Consider the following 25,711-nt stretch of genomic DNA (forward strand, 5'->3'; position numbering starts at 1 on the left):
TCATGCTCCTTTTCATGTCTTGATTTGTATTGAAATAGGAAATGATCAACTATTTGACTGTCATCATTCTCAATCCCTTGAAAGGCTTTGTGAAATGCATGGAGAGGTATGCTTGCAGTCTAAGCTTTATTGTTATATAACATGTGATTCATGACCTCTCTTCTAGCTTGTCATACTAGGTCTGCTTTCTCTCTGACTTGCATTTTCATGTTTTGTAATTGAAAGCAGGTTGTGGAGACAACTAATGTTCGATACTTGGGTAACACAACTGGCAATGAGATGCAGGAAGACAGTGCTGGTACTTGCCATAGTGACAACTCCCTTACTGGCAGTATAGAGTGTCAAAAGGTCAGTGATAGGAGATTTACAACGACTTTGTCCAGTATGATGTATAATGAGGATAAGGTTGAAGAAATGAATGAGGAGAAATCTCATTCAGGGAGCAGTGTGGATGAAGGTTGTGCAGTAGAAAAAGAAAATACAGCAGTATGGACAAATTCTGATGAAGAACATGCAACATCAGGCAACTTTGATGGAAACACAAAATGTGAACAGCTTGAGCTGTCTGATTTGGCAGTTATTGCAGATTTAACTGGTATGATTATCAATAAGCATTTCAATGCAAACAAGAATAGAAGATGTTTTTTGAATAAGCATTAGATGGACTTCTGTTATGTGTGTAGATAGGTTAATATTTTCTGTCAATATTCTTGTGAGAAGAATCGAAAAAAACCAAGACATTTTGTACCATCTTGTGTATTTGCTTTCTATAATATTTCTGATGGGTTGAAAATGCTTGTAGTTCCAGGTGGATGTGTATCTTCTTGTATTGCTAATATGGAGGATCAAGATTACATACAACAGTGTACACACACTTTTACCTCAATGCAAGGTGTTGCACAAAAGACCCTCAAGGAAAACTTCCCTGAGACAATGATCAAGTCAGCGAGCAAAAACTGTTGTGAAGATGCTAGCAGTCAACTACCCAAGGGTGATTTTTGGATGCCCTCACCAGAACTAAAGGTTGTATCCCACTATCCAAAGGATCTTCTCCCAACTGCACATGGTATGGTAATAAATGCTTCTGGGAAAAAGGCACAACGTATTTTGCAGATTTCACCAGAACATGTCCCAAGGTTTATCCTTTACGAGAGTCCTTTAGATATGTTCAAGTCACACAGGATTTACTCTGATCTCATTACTGCAAATGGAGTGCCTGACAAATTAATTACCTGCAGTCATGTTATTAATCCCTTCTGGCCACTTTGTAATTTTGAGCATCGTGGGAAGTGCAATAACGAGGACTGTCCATGGCAGCATGCTAAAGACTATAACTTAACTCCTTCTCAAGTTCTGGAACAACTAAATAAGTACAGTAATGATGATATGAATGGTTCATTTGGACATCAGGAGTTGAGAAGTTTTGGAAATAAAGATTTGCAAATATATAGTGAAGCAGCAACAAAAGAGGCGATTGGGTCCTCAAAATTTCTTTGTAAAGTTACTCTAGAGCAATCTGCAATGTCACGAAGCTTGTTGCATCACAACATGGGCAACTATGGTCTGAAAGTGCCAGTCTATCGAATTGGGCCACATCTTTTAAAAGCAGATGGTCCTATGGTTGGTACACTGATAGCTTGCAGCACTTGGCGTTTTTGGAAATTGGGTTTCTGCCAGTCCTTCTCTATTCCATTTGCAGTTCAGAGACTTCTACCTTCAGACATGCCATGTTTGCACAGTGCAGCAGTTAGGGAGTGGATGCTTGGCAATAACAGTCGACTACCTACTTGTTTATATACTTCTAGTGTTATTGGGAAACCAGATGATACACAGGTTTGCTTAACTGTATAAATGATGAATTTCTTTTCTTCTCCAACTTGCCTGTGATTCAGTTAAGTCTACATTTTCAGTATTACATGAAAATAAACGGTTAAAACTATATATGTTTTTATATCTTCAATTTGGCATTTACTTTAGCTAGTCCGTCTACTTTATTAGAAGCTTTATGAACAAACTTTAAACCGATTGGGTGAGGAAGAGAGGAACCTGTTTTGTAACTCATAATACCTGTACAATAATTAATATAATTAAATTTATGATAAGTTGTATTCCTGTGTAGAGTTACAATTGATAGGTAGTGATTTTGTATATGAATGTTATCAGAACTTGAGTGAGAACCAAAACCGCTGACCACAAAAACTGCAATTGGACTGGAACCTAGAGTATGCACATTAGATGCTCCTTCACATTTTCCTTGAACCCTTATGGTTGCTCCATGCATATCTCTCCTTCCATAATTTCATTCAACGATGCACTTTATGCACCCATTTGATGTATTTTCCACTGGAAATGGCCAATCCAAGCACCAATTTGATTGCGCTCATTTCTGCAACAAGCGCACTCATAACTTTTGTGCGTATTCTTTTGCAACTAACCTATCTTTGGACTAGTCTGTTGATCCATCTGCTTTGTACTCTCTCTTGTAAAATTACAGCTGTAAATTATGGCTTGTTTTCCACATCTATTTTTTTTGAGAATTGCATCATATATTACTTAATGGAATAAAAGTTACTAAATTGTTACATCATGGAGGAAAGTGACTTACAACAAGCTAACAATAAGATGACAGGGAAATTGCCATCATTGAGAAGCCAAGAGCATGAGTATATGAGCCTGTGCCCTGATGGGAAGGGAGTTTACATCTCTGCGGAAAAAATGAATTTAGCTTTAACAAGCAGAGGCAATTTCTGCTTATAAATCCTAAATTCTAAGGCTTAGAAGGCATGGTCCCTTATGAGAAGTTTTTCCGTGGAAATCCAATAGTGAACAACTGAACTGTGTAACATAAAGATCTACAGCTGTCCTAAATCATCCAAGTGTTCCCTGGAGGAGGACCTTTGCAGAAAAACAACTTAACATATAAAACATTAAAATTCAGCTTGTAATCATTCCTGAAATGTCTTGAGATACGAGCATCTCCAAAAATACATACCCATATGTTTTATCCATAACACAAATTGTATGTGCAACGTTTCTAACACCAGCTTTGTTAAGCTTCGTCTGGACAACAACTCCAATACTTTGTGCTTGAAAGAAGAGTGAGAGTTCCAAATGTACAATCACCTACCTAACCAACTTTCTACAAGGTCATGTAGTTTCCATATTTTTTCAAGCATGAGAAAGCATTGCAGGTGTATTTGACAAGTTCTAAAAGTCCTTTTGCCACAAAGATGTAGAATTTCACACTATTCGATCTCCAATCCCTCTGGTGAGGCACGGGACATGGAGCTGCGTTTTAAAAGGGAAACTTTCAGTTATCAAACTACATATGGCTTCTTAAATAGTTTTGTTTGAATGATTTAAATTTTGTGCTTAGTTAATAACTCAATATCACACGAAGTACCATTGTTGATGCTCACAGGTCCACAGATCTCTCCAATAGAAAAGACCATCTCTAGCCAAGTGTTTTGGCAACAAGTAGAGGCAAGAGACTAAGATGACCATTAGTAGATTGATAAGATATGGTAATTTTATTAATGTCCAATTGCTGAGCACAAATAGGTCAAAGGGACAACTAGGTACAACAATTTGGGATTTAAAGTGAGTACAAAGGTTGCTCCAATGAAAGCATGATATGGATAGATATGGACTATGCTAGGTAAAATCTATACTCTAAGACCATGAAATAGTAAAGTAGAGTGATAGCATCAAAATATGCATGTATGACTGAGAACCTAATAACAAAACCTCCAGTAGGGGTGGGAGGAGATGATGTCTTGCTTAAGGGGTGCTGATTGTTACCACTTGATTTGTCGTGATAGATGAGCAACATCCTACACATGGGGTCAAAATGAGGGCAACTCCGAAGGAGAACCGCTGTCACCTAAGCCCTCACTTCTCAAATGAATACAAGTCATCTGAAGGGAGGCATTCGTATAAAATATTTTGACACTAAAAGCAATTGGTCCCCAGTGCACACTGATAGCTAAGCCTTGGAGTTGGGCGCACCTTTTATCGAATGCACGCCACGGGGAGTAATTATCCTTTACTTCTGCTCATACTACTCCTAGTTCCTAGTTGGGCGCGTCTTTAATAGTGACGTAGGGCAGTGTCAGTCAAAATATCACATTGGTTTGGAAAAATGGACTTGAGGATAGCTCCATTGGATGATTGTGCTATGGTGCTAGGACAAGGCTTCCTAGAAGTAGCCAAAGCAACTCACACACTTGCAAGAGGAGAGTTGGTGTTTATAGAAGGAGAAACAAGCAACCATGTTCCTCTAACCAGGAAGAGCAGGTTGGGGTACTGACCCAGGATGAAAACCATCAAGGTGTGTGACAATGAACCAATAAAAGCAAAGAAATTGTGTAGTGATGGACATGATCAACATCTCCAAGAGGTTAGGAAATGAAGGGAAGGGTGAGAGTCCTTCTAGAATTTGTGCTTTATATGACACAAGCGAAGAGCAGTAGCCAAGAGGAATAAGGGAAGGAGTTCCTAGCATCCAAAAGGATGAAATGACAAAGAAGAAGGAAGAGGAGGAAGGAAGGGATCTTGTCGCTATTGTTGATTATTGTGGGCATGCCATAGGCATGCACCGAAAGGGAAGTTGAAGCAATCAAGCAATATTTAGATAGAGCATTGTTCAGACGCCATAGTAGCTTGGAGAGTTGGAGGATTGTTCTGAGCCCTTACTAGTTAAAAAAAGCAAAGGCATGTGGTGCCTCCTCCAAGGCAGTAGAAAGAGGAGGCATTGTACTTATTGATGCCTCGCCAAGGCATCAAGTTAGGAGTAGGAAGCATAGTGAGACAGGCCAGCAAGCAAAAACAGGAAAAGGAGTCTGACTTGACATGGAGGGATAGATTCTCATCGATTAGGTGAGATGGTTGGATTAGCTACTTGATCACCTATGAAGTGAGGGAGCTCAGTGTGTAGCTATGTGTCAAAGGAGAGTCCAAGAGTATGCAAGTGTTTGGAAGGATGGTAGTCCATTACGAATTTTGTAAGATATGAGGGTGTGCAACGAGATGTTGGGAGATACATGCTGTGGTCCACCTTGAAGTATTATAGAACGAGATGAGAAGAGTCCTTTCACAGTTGAAGAAAGTATGACGCTGATATCCAGAGAGAGATGACCGAGAGGTTGTGGATGGAATATTGCTAGGATGACAATAATTTTGAAGGTGGGGGGGGATGTTAAGCCTATATATATATATATATATTATGAAATGATGTCAAATTGAGTGAGAAGCAAAGATCAGGGAGAGAAGCACAAAACGAGAAATGAAAATAGAAATGAAGGAAGATGTAGTTTATGATTCTTGTGGGCTTGTGGAAGCAGAACACTGGGCGAACCGAACAGGTCGAGATGGACTGAGTGGCTAGAGGAGCTGAACCGAACCAAAATGGCCTAGAACAAGTCGAGACAAAATCTAACCGAGGCTAATCTAGAAGAGTTTGAGCAAGAACGAACCGATGGTGAACCGCTTTGGTGGCAAAGCATGGTATTGTATTTCCTTGGTGAATTTATACATGTTGTGAAGAAGGGACTGAGCCAAAGAACTCGTGTTGCCCATTGAATGTAATTTTCACTGTTACAATAAAAGAAGAAGGCTGATGGGTTGTTCCTTAGCAACTATGTATTTGTGTATGATTGTGCATATTTGTGAATGTTGAAGTGAAGCCATTCATGCATTTTACTTATTGAAGTATTGTGAGAAGTTGTGACAATAAGATTGCTTGCTCTATATTGAGAATTTATGAGATTCCCTAAGTAACTATGTTGTCTAGATTTTGAGTGCATGTGCTTTGTGTATGCAGATCTTGATTTCTAGACTCATACAACATTTTCCATCTTGGATTTCTAGCTATAGAACAACGAAACCCACATTAGAATGAAATGGTTCTACGGAAATGAGAGAAGATCTCACTCACACGTTTGTACAAACAGTTGATGTGCAACCCTTTTCCTCAATCACTTATGCTTCAATACCCTTGTCAAAGTTACATTGATTATTCTGGGTGATATTCTAGTGGGAAGTTTAAACATATGTCTTGCCTATATCCCATCACACACACATGCACACTAAAAAAGTTCTGGTACCAAGGCGAATAGTAAAATTAATGTGTGATGATGCAAATCCATGCTTTGTTGTATGGCTATAAGAGAGAGGGGGTGCTAAATGATAGAGTGGAACTCATCATTGCTACTCTTGGGAAACAAGTTAGAAAGGGCAAAAGTGGCTTGAGAAGTATGAGCACCAGTGCCTGCCCTATTGGGCAAATGGGGTTTGGATGTGTTTGAAGAAAGAGGGGGTGGCCCCTTAGATGAGAGTAGAGTGTACTTGTTGCAACATACAAAGAAAGAGAACAGCCTACCCTAGTTTAAGATAAGTTGAAATGCTTCATCATTGCTTATGCCAATATGGAACAGAAACAACACTTATGCATTCCAAAATTGCCAATTCTTCTATGACAATCTCATTAGCATTTGTGAGAAAAACAAGAGACATTTGAAATGGCAGGCCACTCATAATTGCATTGAGAGGCGCTCTACAACCCGGTATAGGGGGAGATGTGTAGGCCTAAATGTTTGTAAAATTTAACATTTAACATTTAACCTTCAAAATTTATGTCCGCCCAGTCAAAAAATCAAAACATAATATAAAGTAGACTCAATTAAAAAATAAAAACATATAACATATATATGTTATATAAATATTGAGTGTCTATCAATATCAATATAATGATTGTTTTGATCATCAACATTTCTAAGAAAATTCACAAGGTCGAAGAAGTGAAGATGTTAAATTTAGGTATGTTCTATGCTAGAGCAATTTATTTCAATTTTCACAGTTAGCTCAATATCTTTTCCAGATCAGCAATCACATCAACATTAAGGTAAACTGCAGATAACGTAAATATAAATCGTAGAAGACAAGCCAAGACAAGAGGACACAAGATGTGGCGCTAGTCAGGGACAAACCCCAATGTGGGGAAACCCTTGATCAATTCTTCTTATATGTTCTTCAATAGTTCAGCAGAGAGAGAGAGAGAGAGAGAGAGAGTACACTTACAACAGAGGTCAACACTTTGACTTTCTAGATAAGAGAATAGATCATCTCTAACAAGATGATACATGAGATCAGTTGAAGACATGCTGCTTCAACTGATTCTCCAAGGTGACTCCTTCACCTATCATTGTGCTGCATCTCGTCATCATGCTGCACCTCATCGTGCAGCACCATGCTGCACATGCTTGCTGTCCCATTGTGCCACTGCTGCACAATGTCATGGCTGTCCCGTTGTGCCACTGCTGCACAATGTCATGGCTGTCCTGTGTATCCACCATGAACCATTGCAACACTATGTACTTGCTGTCCTATGTATCCACCATGAAACATTGCAGCACTAAGTACTAGTTGTCCCATGTTGTACCATTGTACCATTGCTGTCCCGTTGTGCACTATATGCCATTGACCATTGCTGTCCCATTGCTGTACCATATTTCACCAAGTTGCCTTTGCTGTCCCATTGCTGTACCATATTTCACCAAGTTGCCTTTGCTGTCCCATTGCTTATCATTGCAGCACCATGTAGCATTGCTGTCCCACTGCTGCACCATACTTCTTGCTGTCCATACTGCTGCATGTCCATCATTACCATGCTGTCCCATTGCTGCACCATACTTCTTGCTGTCCATACTGCTGCATGTCCATCATTACCATGCTGTCCCATTGCTGCACCATACTGCACAATGTTGCCTTCATCATGCTGCCACCGATCACATCATTATGCCGCTGTACTTACTGTGCACTGCTGCAATTCTGGGACTGGTTAGGGTACTAACCACAGTCCCTAACAGCCCATCAAAACTAGCCCAGAATTGCACTTAATGACTGATGTTGTCTTCCACAGAGATGCTGCCCTCCATGCTGCCCCTTTGAGGTAGTTTCAGGCCCAACACTTTTACCTATCTCCCTAACACAGCTGTGGCATCCAAATGCCTAACTAATAGCACTTGCCAGCACCCAAACACATTCATTCTTCATGCTGTCACTAGGGCTCTTCTCTTGCTGTGGTTAGGGCTGCCTTGCTGCATATGGATTAGGCAGCATATAGGAGTCTTTTTACTGCGGCCAGGGCATCCCTTTTTGCTGCATCTAAGGGCTGTCTCAAACCCTTCCAAAACAGTGTATGGATTAGGGCATGACTGCGTTTAGCTAGGGCTTGATATGACCTGCGTTTAGGGCATGATAGCACTGCATTAGTCTATGAATAGACTGCGGCTAGGGCTCCAAGATTAGGGCTATTGAAGCTCCCTTAAACAGTGGACAGAGCTCCCTTTGAACTGCGGCCAAACCTTCACAAGCCCTGCGGCTAGGGCATTCTTCTTTTGCTGCAGGGTCTCCTTCATGGCACAGGTCATGGTTTGAAAGTCTGGGGCATTTTCATCTCTCTTCTAGCTCACAATTGTGTCGTGTATCATAGACTTCTGAAGTTCTCCCTGCGCAAGGATTGGTGTTCACAGTAACTGATGTGAATTCAAGGTGGAGTTAAGGGTTAATATATGCGGCCTCTCCTAGATTGTATCTGCAGCCTTTTGACTTATATCAGTGCCCTAATCGCTGGAATATTTGAGGACTACTAAACAATTGAAGGCTTATACAACATGTGCTTTGAGCATAACCAATAATTTCGTGCATAAAATCAAATGCGACGATGGTTAGCATTTCAATCCGAAGTGTCTGCTGTTCATAGGGCTGATCCTGGGCAAGTGAAGTTTTGTTGAGGTAATTTCTGAGGCCGTGTCTTTCTATGAGGTTCTGAGGAACTAAGGTCACAAATCTCTCTAATAATTTATCGCTGAGCAGTATACCTGCACTATTCTTTGTGGGTTAATCGAAGGTCATTTTGTGGATTTTCACACCCTTTTCTATGACCATCTGTAGACAGTACGTATTGCTAAGGCAAAGTGTTGTGAAGTAGTGATGCAACGGACAGAACGAAGGTCTTGTAAATGACATATGCTCACTGTGCATTACGCATGAAATTGCATGGGGCACAGTTTTAATTACCACTGGTTTTGGATCGTGTTCTGAATTGGAGCAAATGGATACACCAGTAGTTCTACGTAAAGTTTGTGATCAGGCACGTAACAAATATTGAATATTTCCAGTAGCGTATACCCTGTGCTTTGTGATGTATAACTTGTAGCTAAACAAAGTGCGATTTGGAGTCCTGTACCTCCTTTGCATTGATGATAAGCGACTTGTGTAGCATATGTGCAATCACTGTTTATCAAACTAAACGATATATGTATGTGATCCTTGCCAACATATGACATAGAGGAGTTTGCACTAGCATGCGGGTTTCACATGGAGCACTGAGGTAGGTGGAAGGAAGAATCTGACGACAATAAATTTGGTCAAATCTGTTTACATAGCCACAAACTCTGTGACAACTCTCATGTTTGCTAGCGCTGCATTTATACAAAATGGACATTAGCTTGTGATAGGGTGCTTGGACTTGTCTAGTTTGTGACGTGTCTGACCTACATGGGTATATTTTGGACACAAACTATTGGACTGATGATTGAATTGGACACCAACTGTGTCTTCGTTTTATGACTGAGTTGGTAGGTTTTTGATCAACGTTCATGTTTTTCTGTTGCAATGACAATTATTGTTCAGAATAACATTGGGCTACTTATATGATGGGTTTGTATTACAGAACCTTTGTTGCTATTGCTGTATATATCTTGAGTATATTGCTACTGGTATTGGCTAAGATTGATGGTTTGATACATATGCCAAGTATAGAGAATTGCTTGTATGAGTTTAGAGTTTCACCGAGTAATATATTGCTGTTAATGAACTTGATCGTGGAGCAGAGAAAGTGATACATGGATGTTGAGTGGTAATGGTTAGAGTAAGGTTGAGTGCTAGGCATTTGTATTAGTGTTGTGAAAATCGCGATTTAATGAAAAAATTGCGATTTTTATTTTTTGCCGATCAAATCGCGATTTTTATACGAAAAAATCGCGGTAATTTTTTTTTGCCGATTTTTTTCTGAAAAAATCGCGATAAAAACGAAAAAAATCACGATTTTTTAAGAAAAAATCGTGGGGGGTCGGGACAGCACAATTTTATAAATTTTTTTTTGGTTTTTCATTTGCTCATTTGGACAGTCGCGCGCGGAGGGAGGAGGAGCTGTTGGAGACCAAGCTGAAGAGGGTTTTCAGCCAAATCTAAGTGCTTAGAGGAGAAAATCAAGAGGAGACCATCGATTTCTCCATAGAAACGGTATGAGGATTAATTTTTTTTGTTTTCATTGTTTAAAAACATTGTTTTTGTATGTTTTTCATTGTTTTTGGTTGGGAAACTTGGTATGGGCACCATTTTTCTTTTGTTTTCATTGTTTTTAAAGAATTTTTTGTATTTCTTCATTGTTTTGGGTTGGGTAACTTGGTATGACTATGGGAACCAAATTTTTTTTTGTTTTCATTTTTTTTAAACATTGTTTATGTTTTTTAATTTTTCATTGTTTTTGCCATTTGGTTGGGTAACTTGGGTTTGGAATGGTTGGGTAATTTGTGTTTGAAACTTTGAACTTTGGAATGGTTGTTTTAGGTTGGGTTATGGGTAACTTGAATTTTCATTCAATCATCAATGTAAAAATTAAAAATTAAAATACTAAATTGTAATTTTGTAAATGCTAAATTGTAATCCTAATCCTTATTAAGTTATTTTCCCATAGGTTCACAACTGCACCAAAACACCATTCAAGACTTCAAGTTTGCAACTTCAAAGTTCAAAAACAAACATGCCAAGGAAATTGGATCCTTTCTGGGAATATGCTGTACCTCGTGCTCCGAATGATAGACAAAACTTGAGTTGCAAGTTGTGTGGAAAGGAGATGTACGGGGGGTGTACAGGTTGAAGTTTCACCTTGCACAAATCCCTGGACATGATGTGGGGCCCTGTATAAATACAAATGCTGAACTTATCCAAAAAGCCATGAGAGCATTGGAAGAATTAGAGCAGACTAGAGAGGCCAAAGAAGAACTCAAAAGGCAACTAAAAAGGTCAGCTGAAGGAAGTGGGCCAAGTGGCACTCGTTCTACTGCAGCATCAGTCAATCCGGTAGCTGCATCATCATTTTTTGTTCCTCGAACCACACCTTGTTCACAGCCATCTATCGGTTCAATGCTAAAAAGAACTGATAAAGAACAAGCTGACAGGTTGATGGCAAAATTTCTCCTCTGGAGTGATATTCCTTTCAGCATTGTAAGGAATAATCCATTTTTCCAACCTACTGTTGATGCTATTGCCAGTGTTGGCCCGGGGTACAAAATCCCTTCTTATCATGATTTCAGAGGCCGGATTCTTCAAAATGAAAAGCGTGACTGCACCCAAAGATTGGAGGATTTTAGGGCATCATGGGCACAAACAGGATGCACTGTTATGTCAGATGGTTGGATTGACCAAAAGGGGAGAACCCTTATAAACTTCTTGGTTAGTTGTCCCAAGGGGACTATGTTTATCAAATCTGTTGATGCATCTGCACAAATCAAAGATGCAAGAACTTTATGTGATTTGCTGGATGTGTTTATTTTGGAGGTGAGTGAACAACATGTTGTCCAAGTCATAACGGACAATGCTGCAAATTATGTTGCTACTAGTAGAATGCTTATGGACAGGCATCCTACTTTATTTTGGACACCTTGTGCTACCCATTGTATTGATTTGATGTTAGAGGACATAAGGAAAATTCCCTTTGTCAAAGATATTGTTGACTCATCAAAAAGCGTCTCCCAAAAGGAGGGAGTGGATTATGAGGAGGCGTTTGCACTTGTCGCCAGTTATGCATCTATTAAAGAAGTTATGTCCGTTGCTTTAGAGATGGGGTGGAGGATGCATTAGATGGATGTGAAGTCTGCTTTCCTCAATGTAGTGATTGAAGAGGAGGTGTATATTGAGCAACCTTAGGGTTTTGAGGTGCACAGTAGAGATTCCCATGTATGCAAGTTGAAGAAAGCCCTTTATAGGTTGAAGCAGCCTTTGTGCACATGGTATGACAGGATCGATGGATATCTTCTTAGTTTGGGCTTCACCAAGAGTGAGGTGGATCCTAACTTGTACTTTGTACTCATTGAGGGTGAACCATTCATCTTGGTATTGTATGTGGATGATCTCTTCTTGACAGTATTGGAGAAGCTCATAGGGATGTGCAAGGAGGACCTTGCTTCAGAATTTGACATGAAGGACATCAACTTGTTGCATTACTTTTTGGGATTGGAGATGTAGCAATGGCCAGGAGAGGTTTTCCTTGGGAAGGGAAAGTATGCAGTGGAGATCTTGAGGAGATTCAGTGTGGAGGATTGCAAGCCTATGTGTACACCTATGATCACTAACTTGAAGTAGTTGAGCACTTCTAAAGGTAAATTAGTGGATCCCACACTATATAGGCAACTGATAGGTCCTTTGATGTAGTGATTGAAGAGGAGGTGTATATTGAGCAACCTTAGGGTTTTGAGGTGCACAAGAGAGATTCCCATTTGTGCAAGTTGAAGAAAGCCCTTTACGGGTTGAAGTAGTCTTTGCGCGCATGATACGACATGATCGATGGATATCTTCTTAGTTTGGGCTTCACCAAGAGTGAGGTGGATCCTAACTTGTACTTTGTACTCATTGAGGGTAAACTAGTCATCTTGGTATTATATGTGGATGATCTCTTCTTGACAGGATTGGAGAAGCTCAAAGGGATGTGCAAGGAGGACCTTGCTTCAGAATTTGACATGAAGGACATTGACTTTCCTTGGGAAGGGAAAGTATGTAGTGGAGATCTTGAGGAGATTCAGTGTGGAGGATTGCAAGCCTATGTGTACACCTATTATCGCTAACTTGAAGCAGTTGAGCTCTTCTAAAGGTGAACTAGTGGATCCCACACTGTATAGGCAACTGATAGGTTCCTTGATGTATCTGGTCAACACTAGACCGATTATATGTTTTGCTGTGAATACACTTAGCTAGTCCATGGTGGAGCCAAGACAAGTTCATTGGGTGGCAGTGAAACATGTGTTGAGATACTTGCGTGGGATAATAGACTTTGGACTAAGGTATGTCAAAGTTGTAGGAGTGGAGCTGCAAGGGTACACAAATTCTGATTGCGGAGGGAGTGTGGTGGATGGAAAGACAACATTTGGATGTTGTTTTAGCTTAGGGTTAGCCATGATCTCATGGTTCAGTAGGATGCAGCAGTCAGTGGCACTCATATCATTAGAAGCAGAGTACATGGCATCGAGTATGGCGAGTTGTGAGGCAGTGTGGCTTCGCAAGATGCTTGCAGGATTATTTGATTTGCAGATGGGGCCAACATTGATACACTATGCTATTTAGAATTGCATTAAGCTCAATCTTGTATTTCATGATCGGCCCAAGCATATCAAGATCAGATATCACTTCATTAGAGACAGGGTCTAAAGGGGTGCTGTGAGATTGCAGTACATTTCTACAGAGGAGTAGGTGGAAAATGTTCTCACGAAGCCTCTAGTGAAGGGAAAGTTTGTGAAGTATCAGGATAAGCTGTGGGTGGTGGAGAATCCCTTCCTTTCTAGGAGGGAGTGTTGATGTGAGTAGCATCAGAAAGTTTTCTACAATTGCTTGGTGTCTTAACATGTGGATGACATTATTTGCCTCTTATAGTGATTTATGTCTTCTTTGTTAGAAAATCAGAAAGGTAGAAATATTCTCTTGATAATTACTTGTGATATTCTTGTATTCTTATGAAATTTCTTTATGTTCTTCTTTTATCTTCTTTTCATCAAGCAACTATCAAACCAAAACATGAATATCAACGATACCAGATGTAGGCACTCAGCCAGGGCTAAAATCGCTCTCCAGGGGAAAACCCAATCAAACTCTTCCACTAATCAAATTGAGATAGACTAAGGCCTTAGACCTGACAAAAGACCTTCCTCTACCAAGTTAGCCTTTCAAGATAATTCAACCAACTCCAATAGTCGCTTCTTGTCCAACAACTTCAACCCAACAACAATCTAGAATTTCAACTCCCAGCTACTTCAGAATTTCAACCCCCAACTATTTTAGAATTTTGGCCTAGCTATAGTACTGCATTTCGGCCCTTGCAACAACCTAGCAACTTCGCATGTATGAGATAAGGAGAGAGGAAATTCGACTTCTTATCCCTGACAAAGACTTCCTTGTCCTTCGCTAGGGTTTCCTTTCTCTTCCTTGAATTTCACACCCTTTTTCTGCCTACATCAATTGCAAATCAAACTTCTTTTTGATATCTTCCAAATGAGTCGAGTTGTTGCCCTTTTATAGTGGTTTCTTCCTCTCTAATTAGGCCGATTTATCCAGGTTGAGACCGACTTGGTGGAGGAGGCGTAAATGACCGATTTTACATAAAAATAAATTTCTTCTTTAATAGATAAAACCCAAGAAGTGTCTTTTACATATTGACAAGGACAAGGACTCTTGACATAATCTCTTGAAGCCTAGAATGGAGGCTTTGACCTATAAACCATTGAACCAAGCATCAAACCCATGCTTCAATAAGTCAAGTTCTTTTGCAATAAAATTTCTTTTTCTTTACATTGTGACTCAAAGACAATTATGAAAACCGTCACTAGTTACATTTTTCAACACTCCCTCGTAACTAGGGAGGTATTCATAATTACATATATACAGAGGTACACGGAAGATCGCAAAGTGATATGCTCTATGAAGAGTTACAATACATGTAGTGCTACAAATTAGATACCTGACCAGGGTACTCTGATCGGGTGGGACTAAGGTGTACTCAAGCTTTAGCCACTTAAAGTACCATTAGGCTTATAAGCTCTAACACCAACCCAGGGATCTAGGTGCGTATCCAAGGTAGGAGCTCCAAGACCAATGCCACCCTCCCTACTTCGGGATCTAGACATCAACACATAGGCTGACAAAATGTCCTCCCAAGCATCTTGTTGCCACAAGATGCTTCATCTTACCTTATCAGATATATATCCACCAATCCGAGCATGCTTCAAACATCCAACCTTGTTACAGAGAGATCCTGCACAATCACAACCCCAATCAATAATAAACCTTCAAATATGTATACAAGTAAACAAAAACCTTTGGGGTCCTCAATCATTCTAATGCTACTTATATCATCTTCAAGTTATCCAAATAGAACTTGTCGGAAGCTTTTTATTTCTTCAGTAACACCAAATACAACCTCAATACTTCTAAAGGCTTTTGTTTGCAAATCCATCTGTAGTACTTTCATTGGTTCTTTCTTCAAGGTATTTACTATGATTGTTATATTATGCCCTCCCTCTCAACGGGGGATATATACCTTTTATTCTAATCATGCTCCTTCCCAACTTAACAACTTCCTTCTTTTGGAGAGACTTCAACCTTTGAAGGCTTCATTCCTTTGTCATGGTATCATGGTCATCTTTGATTATCATCATTCTTGTAGCTTCCTTCATCATGCTCATCTTTGATTATCATCATTCTTGTAGCTTCCTTCATCATGCTCATCATTATGATATCTTCAATTACGAACATGTTCAACATCATGAAGATTATGTACCTGCAAAACTTTAATAGCAAGTGCAACCAAATATAAATATCAAAATCAAGTCATTACAATGGAAGCATCAAAACATTCATGCTTTAGAGTCTAGACATCAAATACCTAAACCTAGTTAGGTTCATAAGCAACAAGGGTCACATCTTTTTACACACTAGACTTCAGTTTTTGCTAGGGTTTTGTCATATCCCTAGGCTCCATTTTCGAGACATAAAGCCTTAGATATCAACAATTCAATCAAATAACAATCTAATCATAGTAATATACATCTAAGGTTTCAACAATATGCTTATAGAATTACATGTCAGATTCTACTAGGGTTTATTGCAAACCCTAGATTTTATCATCAAAACTAAATCATATCAGTTATAAAAAACTATATACTTCGAGGGTCTCATCATCATGCCCAAGAATATCAATCTCTACTAGGGTTTTGTTACAAACCCTAGATAAAACATGAGTATCAATAATTAAGTTAGCATACCAACATTACATCTCTTATATCAATCAATTTCTTTTTGTGATGTAAACCCTACTTACAAACATCAAACTCCAAAATTAGATAACAATTTTGACCAGGCCAAGGTTTCGATTATATGGACGAGTATACACCTAGGGTTTCATTCCTGGTATCTTACTTTAGCTATTACAAGGGTTTTGTTCATAGACCTTAAATCACAAAACCCTAAAAATCTAGGGTTTCATTATGTAAATAAACATTAACAATAAACTCTAAAGGACTAGGGTTTTGTAAAAATTTCTCATTTCCCATCCCGGTTTTCAGTTTCACCTTATTTGTCCAAAGTAGTTAAATGCCCTTTCCCATATCCATACATTCAACAACTGAAAAATAAATTTTGCTGAAAACACAAATTCTGGAAAAATTACAGAATGCTGGAAAATGCAGAAAAATAAAAATCAGCACATATAAACAGCCATTCAACACATTTAAACAGTAATTTTTGGTCAAGGTGACCCTGGAAAAACCCCCTACAACTCTTGGGGAAAACCAGTTCGAGAGCTCCTTCTTATTTATGAAAAATGCTTTTTTTCTTTTACAGTGAGAAATATTCAGCTAAAAATCAGCAAGTAAACTTTTACAACTTATCTCGTTTTCCTTGCCTCACAGCCAACTGGGAAAACTTGCAAACAACAAAATTTGAACAGCAATAAATGCTGTACATCCTTGATTTTTGTGCCAATTTTCAGCCTTAAATTTTGTTGTACGGCTTGCCTAGAAAATCGTGCAAGCTGCCATAAATTTTGCTATACAATTTCCTCGATTTTTGTGCTGAAAACTACTGTACAGCCTCCTTGAAAATATGATGTACTGCCTCCTTGAAAATCGTGCCAGCAAACTTAGATTTCTGCTCCTCGATTTCTATGCAAATTGCTGTACGGCCTCCTTGAAAATCGTGCCCAAAAATCTGCCTTTCGCTATATGCTAACTCAGCTGTACGGACATGTTGGAATGCTGCCTTGGAATGTGTGCCAAGCTGCTGCCTCCTTCTCCTCCCTGTCCAGAAATCTCCCTTGCTCTCTTGCTCTCCTTCTCCCAATTTGCTCATGAAAGAATGAATGACCTTTTCTTCTTTTAATCTAACTCTAAGTGACTTTTGGGGAATCCCTAAATCCAATGGCTGAAATAGATTGAGATCTAGGGCTGAGATTAAATGCACATTTAAATCTCACTTTCTATTTTTTAATTCACCCCACTTTAATAAAGATCCACTTAGTCATTTATTTCCAAAGTCACTTTTCCTTTTTAATTTTTCATTGACTTTAATAAAGTCACTTTAAAATTAGACTTTAGTAACTTTATCACTTAAAGTCACTTTTAAATTAGATTTGACTTTATAAAAATTATAAAGTCACTTAGGAGAAAAATTAAATTCTTTTGGACACTTTTCCCTAGGCCAAAGATCAAAGCCTTAAGGAACCACCTGTCCTCCGGTACCAAATTTCATCATATGATTCTAGGAGAATGATGAGAAAGGACTTCGTATTTCGGTCAAAGGGGCCTTGAGGACTACTTTGCTTAGCCTTTAGGTCAAGAAGAAGTGACCTTAAAGCTTTTATACTTCGCTTTGCAAAAATAAATGGCTTATCAAGATAAATTAATTAGTAGAATTATCCCTAGGAGATTTTATTCACATACATGGCTCATACATTGAGAGATGCTATATAGAAACAATGATTCCACAATTTCGCAATTATGCAATGCAACAACTAGCCTTAGTATAGCGAAAATCCCATTCAATGCATATGACAAAAGTAAACCAAGAATAGCATTAAATGTGTGTACTTACATGTAATAAAACATATCCAACCATCAACAATTTGACAATAAAGAATCTCCAAGATAAAATACTCCAATCCAAACATAAAAAATCATCCAAGCTCCAATTCATCGTCTCAGAAAAAGTGCGAAATTTTCTAAAGAGAAGAATGATCCAATCCAAAGTGATGATACAAATGAATTCACATCTCTCCCATTTATACATTCATTAGGAGTTCGAATTACCTAATTTGAGCCTACATTAGCCCATAAACTAAAATAATGTGTAAAATAACTATCTATTAGTGACAAGCCCACCAAACTAGCTCACAAATTAAATAATAAGCCTCCCAGGGGGTCGAATGATCAATAATGCATGTCGTTGGGCTCTCTAAGAGGCCTGATGAAGTCCATAAGTGGCAAAATGATGAATTGGACTTCCAAAAGTAATGGACAAGGGGTTGGCCCCTTGTTCTCCACATAATAAACCTGTGGTGCTCCCAATGGCTATGAGGGCACACAAGTGACCTCATGGGTCTCCAAGTAAGTCGAAGATGCCTGTAGACCATCTGTAAGGGCTCAGATGATGGTGTAGGTGATGCCACATCATCCTACAAGTCTTGGGTCAGCTGCCAAGTGCATGGTACATCTGTGGGGTTGGCTGGGCAAAGGTGAACCAAGTGCATCTTCCTCGTCCAATAGGTGAATCTCGAGCAATCTCTGAACATCTCTGGGGTCCATGGAGTGCCGTCTACTGTTGTGGAGGCCCATGGCTCTCAACACAAACCCTACATGTGCCAATGTAGCCCTATGGAGGGTTAGTATACCGTATAGGGAGACCAATCCCAAGATGGAGACCATATGCAATCCTGCATAAGATCTAATGTGTCCCCTAGCCTTCCAATACAACAAGTCATCAAGGAAATCAAGTAAAAAAGCTTACAAACCATGGACCACAAATGGGGACTTCATAATGGCCTGCCTTTCCATAATGGGCTTCGGCATGTCTTGATGTCTTCAACTCCAAATGGGGTTAACCAATTATCCCATTAGGTGGTTTCCCCTTTTAAAGGGGATAATATGTCCAAGGTACATCCTTTAAAAGGTGGTGGCATGTGATAAAGAGGTGAATGTAGTAGGGAATGAGAAGGGGTAGCCCTGGGCCACATGCTGGAGTACAAGGGTAGCTAGTAGAAGGGAAGCCCACACTTGGGAATATAATGTATAGGAGGGAGCAATCATGGTACATGATGTGCCCCGACCTTGATTTTTCCACCCTTCTTTATATGCCTTTTGCCTTTTATGATTTTTCTTCAATTAACTGCTTGGGGCTTAAGGGGTAAGAGCATGATGTGTGAGATATAGCAGTGGATAACCCCCTTTAAGGTACTGCGGTTGATTCCCTGCTAAGGGTTGGGACAATCATGGGATCCTATATGATTAAGGGGGCTCATAGAGCCTGTAGGAGCCAAGGTGATGACCATGATGATGGGGTAGAGCTCATGTATTGGCTTTTGCCCATGTGCTAAATGCGTTTGTCTCGACCATCTTTTGCATTTTGTGGTACTTTTTCCTGTTGAATGTGGCCAATTGTGCTTATACTTTTCTTTTTAGCTGCATCAACCTCTGGGCATCATCTTAGGCCTGACCCAAGGTGTGGGCAAGGGGAAGGGGAGAGCCAGTCCTATGTGGACAGAGTGGAGGAATGTGTAATGGGGTAATAATGAATGGAAAGGGGGTAATATATGCAGATTAGAGAGTGGGACCATGCATCCAAAATCAGGGTTTCCCATGAAATAGCATACCTAAAGCCAAATGGTCAGTAAAAGAGATCCCACGGGACTAAAATCCAAGGTTCATATCCAAAAAGGGGTCTAGGGGATAAGAGCACAAACCTGGCCCATTCTTTCCATCCAATCCGTCCATTAATCCATGCCTCAGAGTGTCCATGATATGCAAACTACAATAATCAATTACGAAATGACAAAGAATACCTTTAGGTTCGGGAGGTCCACCTTCAAACATACGATCATGACAGATGGGTGAGGAACCACATGGCTGGCTCAGGTGGCGGAGAAGTGGCACAACGAGCTAGTTCGTGGCTGCAAGGGGCTTCTGGCTGAGGACCATCTTGGAGAAAAAATTTCTCCTAGGGATATCACCTATAAAATGGTGGGTAACATATGACTCCAACTAGGACGTGATCTCTCGAAGAAGTTGGATGAAGCTACTCGAATGGGAGGTCACGAGAACTCAAACGATATCTTGGTTACTGTAGACCTGTTACTTGCACATATAATAGATGAAGAACACGGGGCAACATGCTTTCGCGAGGTCTCATGATCGCACATGCTTAATGTTAAGTCGCAAAATCAACATCCAATGCATCATACTTTACCATGCATATGATACAAAATCAAGTCTCAAGGAAAGGGGTGATACGACTTAATTTGATCAGATTGGGCCTAAGTTCGTCGTTGAGTTTGGCAATGTAATAATAATCCTCCCCAACCTTATATTCCTTTTTAGGCTTCCACTTTTGCTTGATTTAGAGATTGGTCATTTTAGGATACAAACTTCTTGAGCCGGGATAATAGGAGAAGGCTTCTCAATTTCATATGTTTCATCGTATGGTCCAGGTTTGATCATATGAGATAGGTAGGTGGGTTCCCTATAAAGGATAAAAGGGTTTCTGACATTTTGTGGAATGGTGGCATATGATAAGTCCATTTGAACATGCCCCCCAACGGTAGCCCCCCATTTCCTAGATAATAGCATCCCCCACACATAAGGAATATCAATGACAACATCCATGTGGAGAAAAATGTCGAGATTCCTAGCCAAAGAAACATTGAGGTGCTTGATGAGACCTTCTGCTTCCATAGGCATGGAGTTAAAACCACACACCTTATACGACCGCGTGATGATGAGACCCAATTGCTTCATAACTATCAAGGGCATGATATTTGTGGAAGCAGCTGAGTCTAACGTACAATTGTGTAAGAAGAGGTCATTGATAGCCAAAGTGAGCATAAACGGTTCACGCCCAGAGTTTCGGTCAGAAATATGAATGTTTTGTAATTCTTCGGGTAATTCTTCTTCTCGAATGCACAAGGATTTCTTGATTTGTTGTTATTGCTCGGGAAGTTTAGCAATCTCTTTCAAAGGAACGAGTATCGTAATTCTTCCTAAGACAACTCCCATGTCAATATCAAGTTTAGCCTCTTTACCCCTTTCTTTCTTCTTGATGTTTTCCTTCCTCGGGGGATCCTTTTTTGAATTCGCTTTGGTTGGGGGATCCTTTTTGGGAGGAATTTCAGGGAGAGACTCTTTGGGAAGGGCTTGCTTAGGCAATGAGTCTTCCTTAGATGGTTCCTTGGAGGTTGTAGGGTCTTTATTATTTCCCTTTCGCGAATATTGGACCCCTTTGAACCTTCCCTTGCTATCAGAGTTAAGAATAGATTCCTGCTCTTCCTCCTTAAGGGTGACCTCACTAATGGGAGGATGTGTATATGACCCTCCTAGAAAAATGTTAAAGATGTCAGATTCCACAAGGTTAGTCTGCTCAACAATTTGTTCATCCTCACTCTCTTCCTGTTCACTTTGCTCATCCTCAAACGATGGGTTTGGCTCAACAACATTCTTTGGAGCCAAAGTGTTTGGGAATTGAGAGGAGCTCAACTTGTTTTCTTCACTCTGCATTTTGGGGAAGGGTTTTCCCTTTGGTATATAACTAGATTTTTGGGCCCTTTCCAAGGCGGTGATTTTGTTCATGATAACCCTGTCATGTGCGTTGGCTTCTTCGGTGAACTTGTCCATTCTCTTCAGGATGGCAAGGAGAGTTTTTTCATGTTGATCTTTGGCTTCTCCTTCTTGACCTCTAGCTCTACAGTGGTCAGTGATATCTACCTTCGAGATTCGTATGTTTTCTTCAACTTCAATTGCCATCTCTTTGGCTTTAGTGAATGTGGAGGGTTTCTTGTACCTTAACACATAGGTTAAGTGGCCACCCACTGCTTTTATGAACTTATCAAGAATATTAGCTTCAAATGGCTTCAAATGATCAGGCATACCTTTGACTACCCTATCAAATTTTTGAATGAATTCTCGTACATCTTCCCTTCCCTTAGTTATTTGGTAGAATTTTTCAATGTTAAAGTTCCCTTGAGCATTGCATGACTACCTCTTCATGAATAGGTCTTCAAAGGCATTGAAGTCTTCTATGCATGCTGGGGGAAGGCTAAGGTACCAGTCTCTTGCTTGTCCCTTAAGCGATAGAGAAAAAAACATCATGAGCCTATCTTCATCAAAGATCGTCCTATGGGACATTTGCCAATAGAATTCCTCAATAAAACCATGGGCAATCCAAGTAGCATCCCCTTTGAACTTGGGTAACCGTCGGTTATATTTTTCAAGTAGTGGTTTAGGATTATCACTTCAATTTCAAAGGGGAAAAGACGCTAAGCAAGTGTCTTTCACTTTTGGTGATCTTGGGTTGATCTTGTTTTGGGTCAGTGTTAGAACTAGATTGCAAAGGTGAACCAGGTGCATTATTGATCATTCGATCGCTTGTGAGGCTTGGCAGTAATACTTCTCAGTTTGAGACAAATCTCTTGGTTGAAACCCCCGATAATCCTTACGACAACTCCTCAGCATCAATGTGCCCCAGAAACCCCAGCGTCAGCCTTCGCTGGATTGCGTCAACCCCTCTCTGCCCAGCGCTAGCCTTGTGTGACCCCAGATGGGTCTGTGTGGGAAAACCAGTGCAACTATCTGAGGGTTTTCTTATTAAGCAATATCAAAGTACAATCAGGGTGCCGAAATTGGCCTACCCAACAAAGAATTTCATTGGTAGTAATACCTCTCAGTTTGAGACAAATCTCCTGGTTGAAACCTCGGATAATCCTTCCGGCAACTCCTCATCACCAATCTGCCCTAGAAACCCCAGCGTCAGCTTTCTCTGGACTGCATCAACCCCTCTTTGCCCACCATTGGCCCTGCGTCACCTCAGATAGGTCTGCGTCAGCCTTAGGAGGCCCTACGTCAGCCCTCTGGCCCTTTGCGTCAGCAAAGCTGGCCTCTCCGAGGCTCTGCGTAGCTCTCGGCTGCCTCTGCGTGGGCCCTGGCTGGCTTTGCGTCACTCTGCCCGGCTACTGCGCTGCTCTCCCGACGCTTATCTCCGCCTCTCTGTCTTTCTGTACTCAATTCCTCTCAGCTGCAACTCCTGATCACTAATTCTATCTCTCTCAGCAAACCCCGCTCTAGAGAATAGAATGACTGATCACTCTAGTGTATTCTCCAAGTGACTCTCAAGCCTCCTCTTATACTTTTCCTGTTGACATATCAACGACCGAGATTAAGTCCCTAATCAACGACTAAGATTAGATCCGGCTTGATTCGTGTCTTTTGGACCATTCTAACACAATTTCATATTAATACACATTAATATTTTATTTTCCCTAAGTTTAGACTTAGGGACTCCATTAAAAATATTAATTATTTTAATATCTCCTGAACTGTTTAGAATCTGCCCAAACCCTTTCTGGGTATTGGAGATCTCATGTGCCCCAACCTTTCCACCAAATTTCGTGGCTAGAGCACATTCGATGCTACCCCAAATCAACACTCCATCTTAGCGAGGACTGTGCTTTAGCAATACTCCTCATTGAGTATTACTCTGATCATCCGACATTGGTTCCTGCGCTGATGTTAGGCCTGCTGCCCACCATGCTCTGCATTGCTGTATCCTGTACTGCTGCCTGTGGTTCTGCGACTGCCACTGCTACATCTATACAACAACTCCCTCTGCATCCATGCTGCTGTTGGTTCTTTCTCCCAGCACTACATCCGCACTGCACCTTCTCTCATCATGTTGCATCGTGCTGCCCACTGCTGCACTGCAACTCAGTTACTGAGAAGTAAGTAACTGATCTCTCAACTTTGACCTCTCTATTGGGCTAGAGACCCTCCTGATGCTGAAGCTCCCTCTGTCGCTGACAAGTGCTCCCTCTCTGACCTCTATGCTGTTGCAACAAATCCATCCATCTCACACCGTTGCACATCTCCCTGTGCCATCCTGCACTGGTGCAACACTCCTGTGCCTCTCGCATTGCTGCAGCCTGCTAGCCTTGTGCTCTCTCGGGACCCTTGCACTGTAGCTCTCTCTGCCGCTTCATCCACATCCATCTCTACCCGACTCAGCCAGTCCTACTACTCCTCTTCGGGGCTCCCGTAGCAAGGTCTAATCCAAGAGGTTGGGTACCTCGAGGATCCTGCCCCTCGTCGCCTATAGTCCTTTTGACTACAGCTCGATGTCTCCCCACTTGCGCTCAAGTAGTGCGTGTGCACTTATGGCAAAATCATCGTCTGTCAAAACTTCCTTCTATGCCCGTGCTGGCACTGCCTTAGTCTTAGAAGACTCTCCCTTACTCTTCTTCCTTGGACACTAGGTCGCATAATGACCCAGCTCCCCACAGTGGAAGCACTTGATCTTGGAGAGATCCTTCTGCTTCCGCTTTTCCTGCTTTCCCTCGGATGCTAGGGCAACATCTTCCTCCTCCTGTTTGAATTTGATCCCCTTGCTGTTGCTACCCGTCTTCGACTGCTGTCTGATCTCTTCCTGGCGAAGAGCCACCCACATCTCGTCCCAAGGTGGGAGAGTCCCTCTGCCCAGTATACTATGGACAAATACCTCCCAGTCTTCTGAGACAACATTTAGGGCTGTCCTCACCATCAACTCCTGATCCGGCGTGGCTTCTATAGCAGTCAACTAATCTTGGATCTCATTCAGTCCTCCAAGGAAGGTGTCAATTGGTTCTCCCTTCTTCATCTGATACGACCTCAACTGATTCTCAAATAGCATTCTTCTCTGCACAGAAGTATGCTGGTACAATTTTTTGAGGGCCTTCCACATCTCATATGCTGTTTCCTTCTCGGCAATGTGTGGTACTACTTGGTCCTTGACCCCGTCAAGGATGATGCTCTTTGCCCTCGCCATTGCCTCCTCCTACTTGTCGTTATCGTTGGAGTCGACTGGGATAGCTATAACCTTCAAGGCGAAGTTCTTGACACGATTTCTGTCAAGTACAGATAAGATTCTGGCCTTCCAGACTATGAAGTTCAACGCTCCATCCAGTCTATCCTGGTCTCTTACTCCGTGTAGTGCCATGATGCTCTTCTACTTTCCTCTTGGAAGTTTTTTGTTCAACTCCTCTGAGTCTCTACTTCTCGTCTGGAAGTTTTCTTCTGGACTCCCTCTAAGTCCTGATTTCCCTCCTGGAAATCCTCATGCCGTTGTCGAGATGCCTCCTACTCTTATCGTCTTGTGCAACTGCACCAGTGATCCAGGTTCCTCAGCTAGAACCCTTGGTAGCAACTTCCTCCTCTTGGCCTTGCTCTGTCAGGTACTGTTTTGACTACAGTATCTCACCAGCTCCACTCTGCAATATTTCCACAGCCTTCTAAACCCCAACAACTTGAAGGTGAGAGCTCCTAAGCTCTGCGCAATCCCGGCACCAGCAACCCGACCTCCTCAGCCAACTGCGTTAGCCCTCCCAGCTTCTGCGTGGCTCTGCGTGAGGCTCCCTTTGCCTTCCTTAGCCTCTGTGCTGCCTCTTCCTGGCTCACCCTTGATGACGCAGGCACTGCGTCACCCTTCCCTTGTTGCTGCTCTGCTAGAAACAACTTCTGTCACCTCAGGACAGTTGTTTTCTGCTGCTATTGCTCTGCTCGATTGATGTCCTCAGTCCTCTTGTGATCTGCAATCATGCTCTGATACCATGTTGAAGTTTCTAAGTCTACTTAGTTACAAACCCTCCATGCACTTT

General features: G+C 41.0%; 1 protein-coding gene across 3 annotated transcripts in view; it reads left to right on the forward strand.

Annotated features, from left to right (window-relative positions):
- LOC149146811 (uncharacterized) overlaps positions 1–25,711 on the forward strand; it is a 178,654-nt gene that overhangs the window by 79,065 nt on the left and 73,878 nt on the right. For 2 of the 3 annotated variants that reach the window (XM_089439683.1, XM_089439684.1), the window contains exons 5-7: positions 39–106; positions 229–595; positions 803–1,833. In XM_089439683.1, the coding sequence (XP_089295809.1) occupies positions 39–106; positions 229–595; positions 803–1,833 (1,466 nt within the window). The remainder of the gene's footprint in view (positions 1–38; positions 107–228; positions 596–802; positions 1,834–25,711) is intronic. The other variant, XM_089439685.1, reaches the window with a different exon arrangement.

This window comes from Pinus tabuliformis, chromosome 9 (genome assembly GCF_031772625.1).
Source record: "Pinus tabuliformis cultivar Carrire ecotype Pingquan chromosome 9, CPIR1, whole genome shotgun sequence".
Lineage (NCBI taxonomy): Eukaryota > Viridiplantae > Streptophyta > Pinopsida > Pinales > Pinaceae > Pinus > Pinus tabuliformis.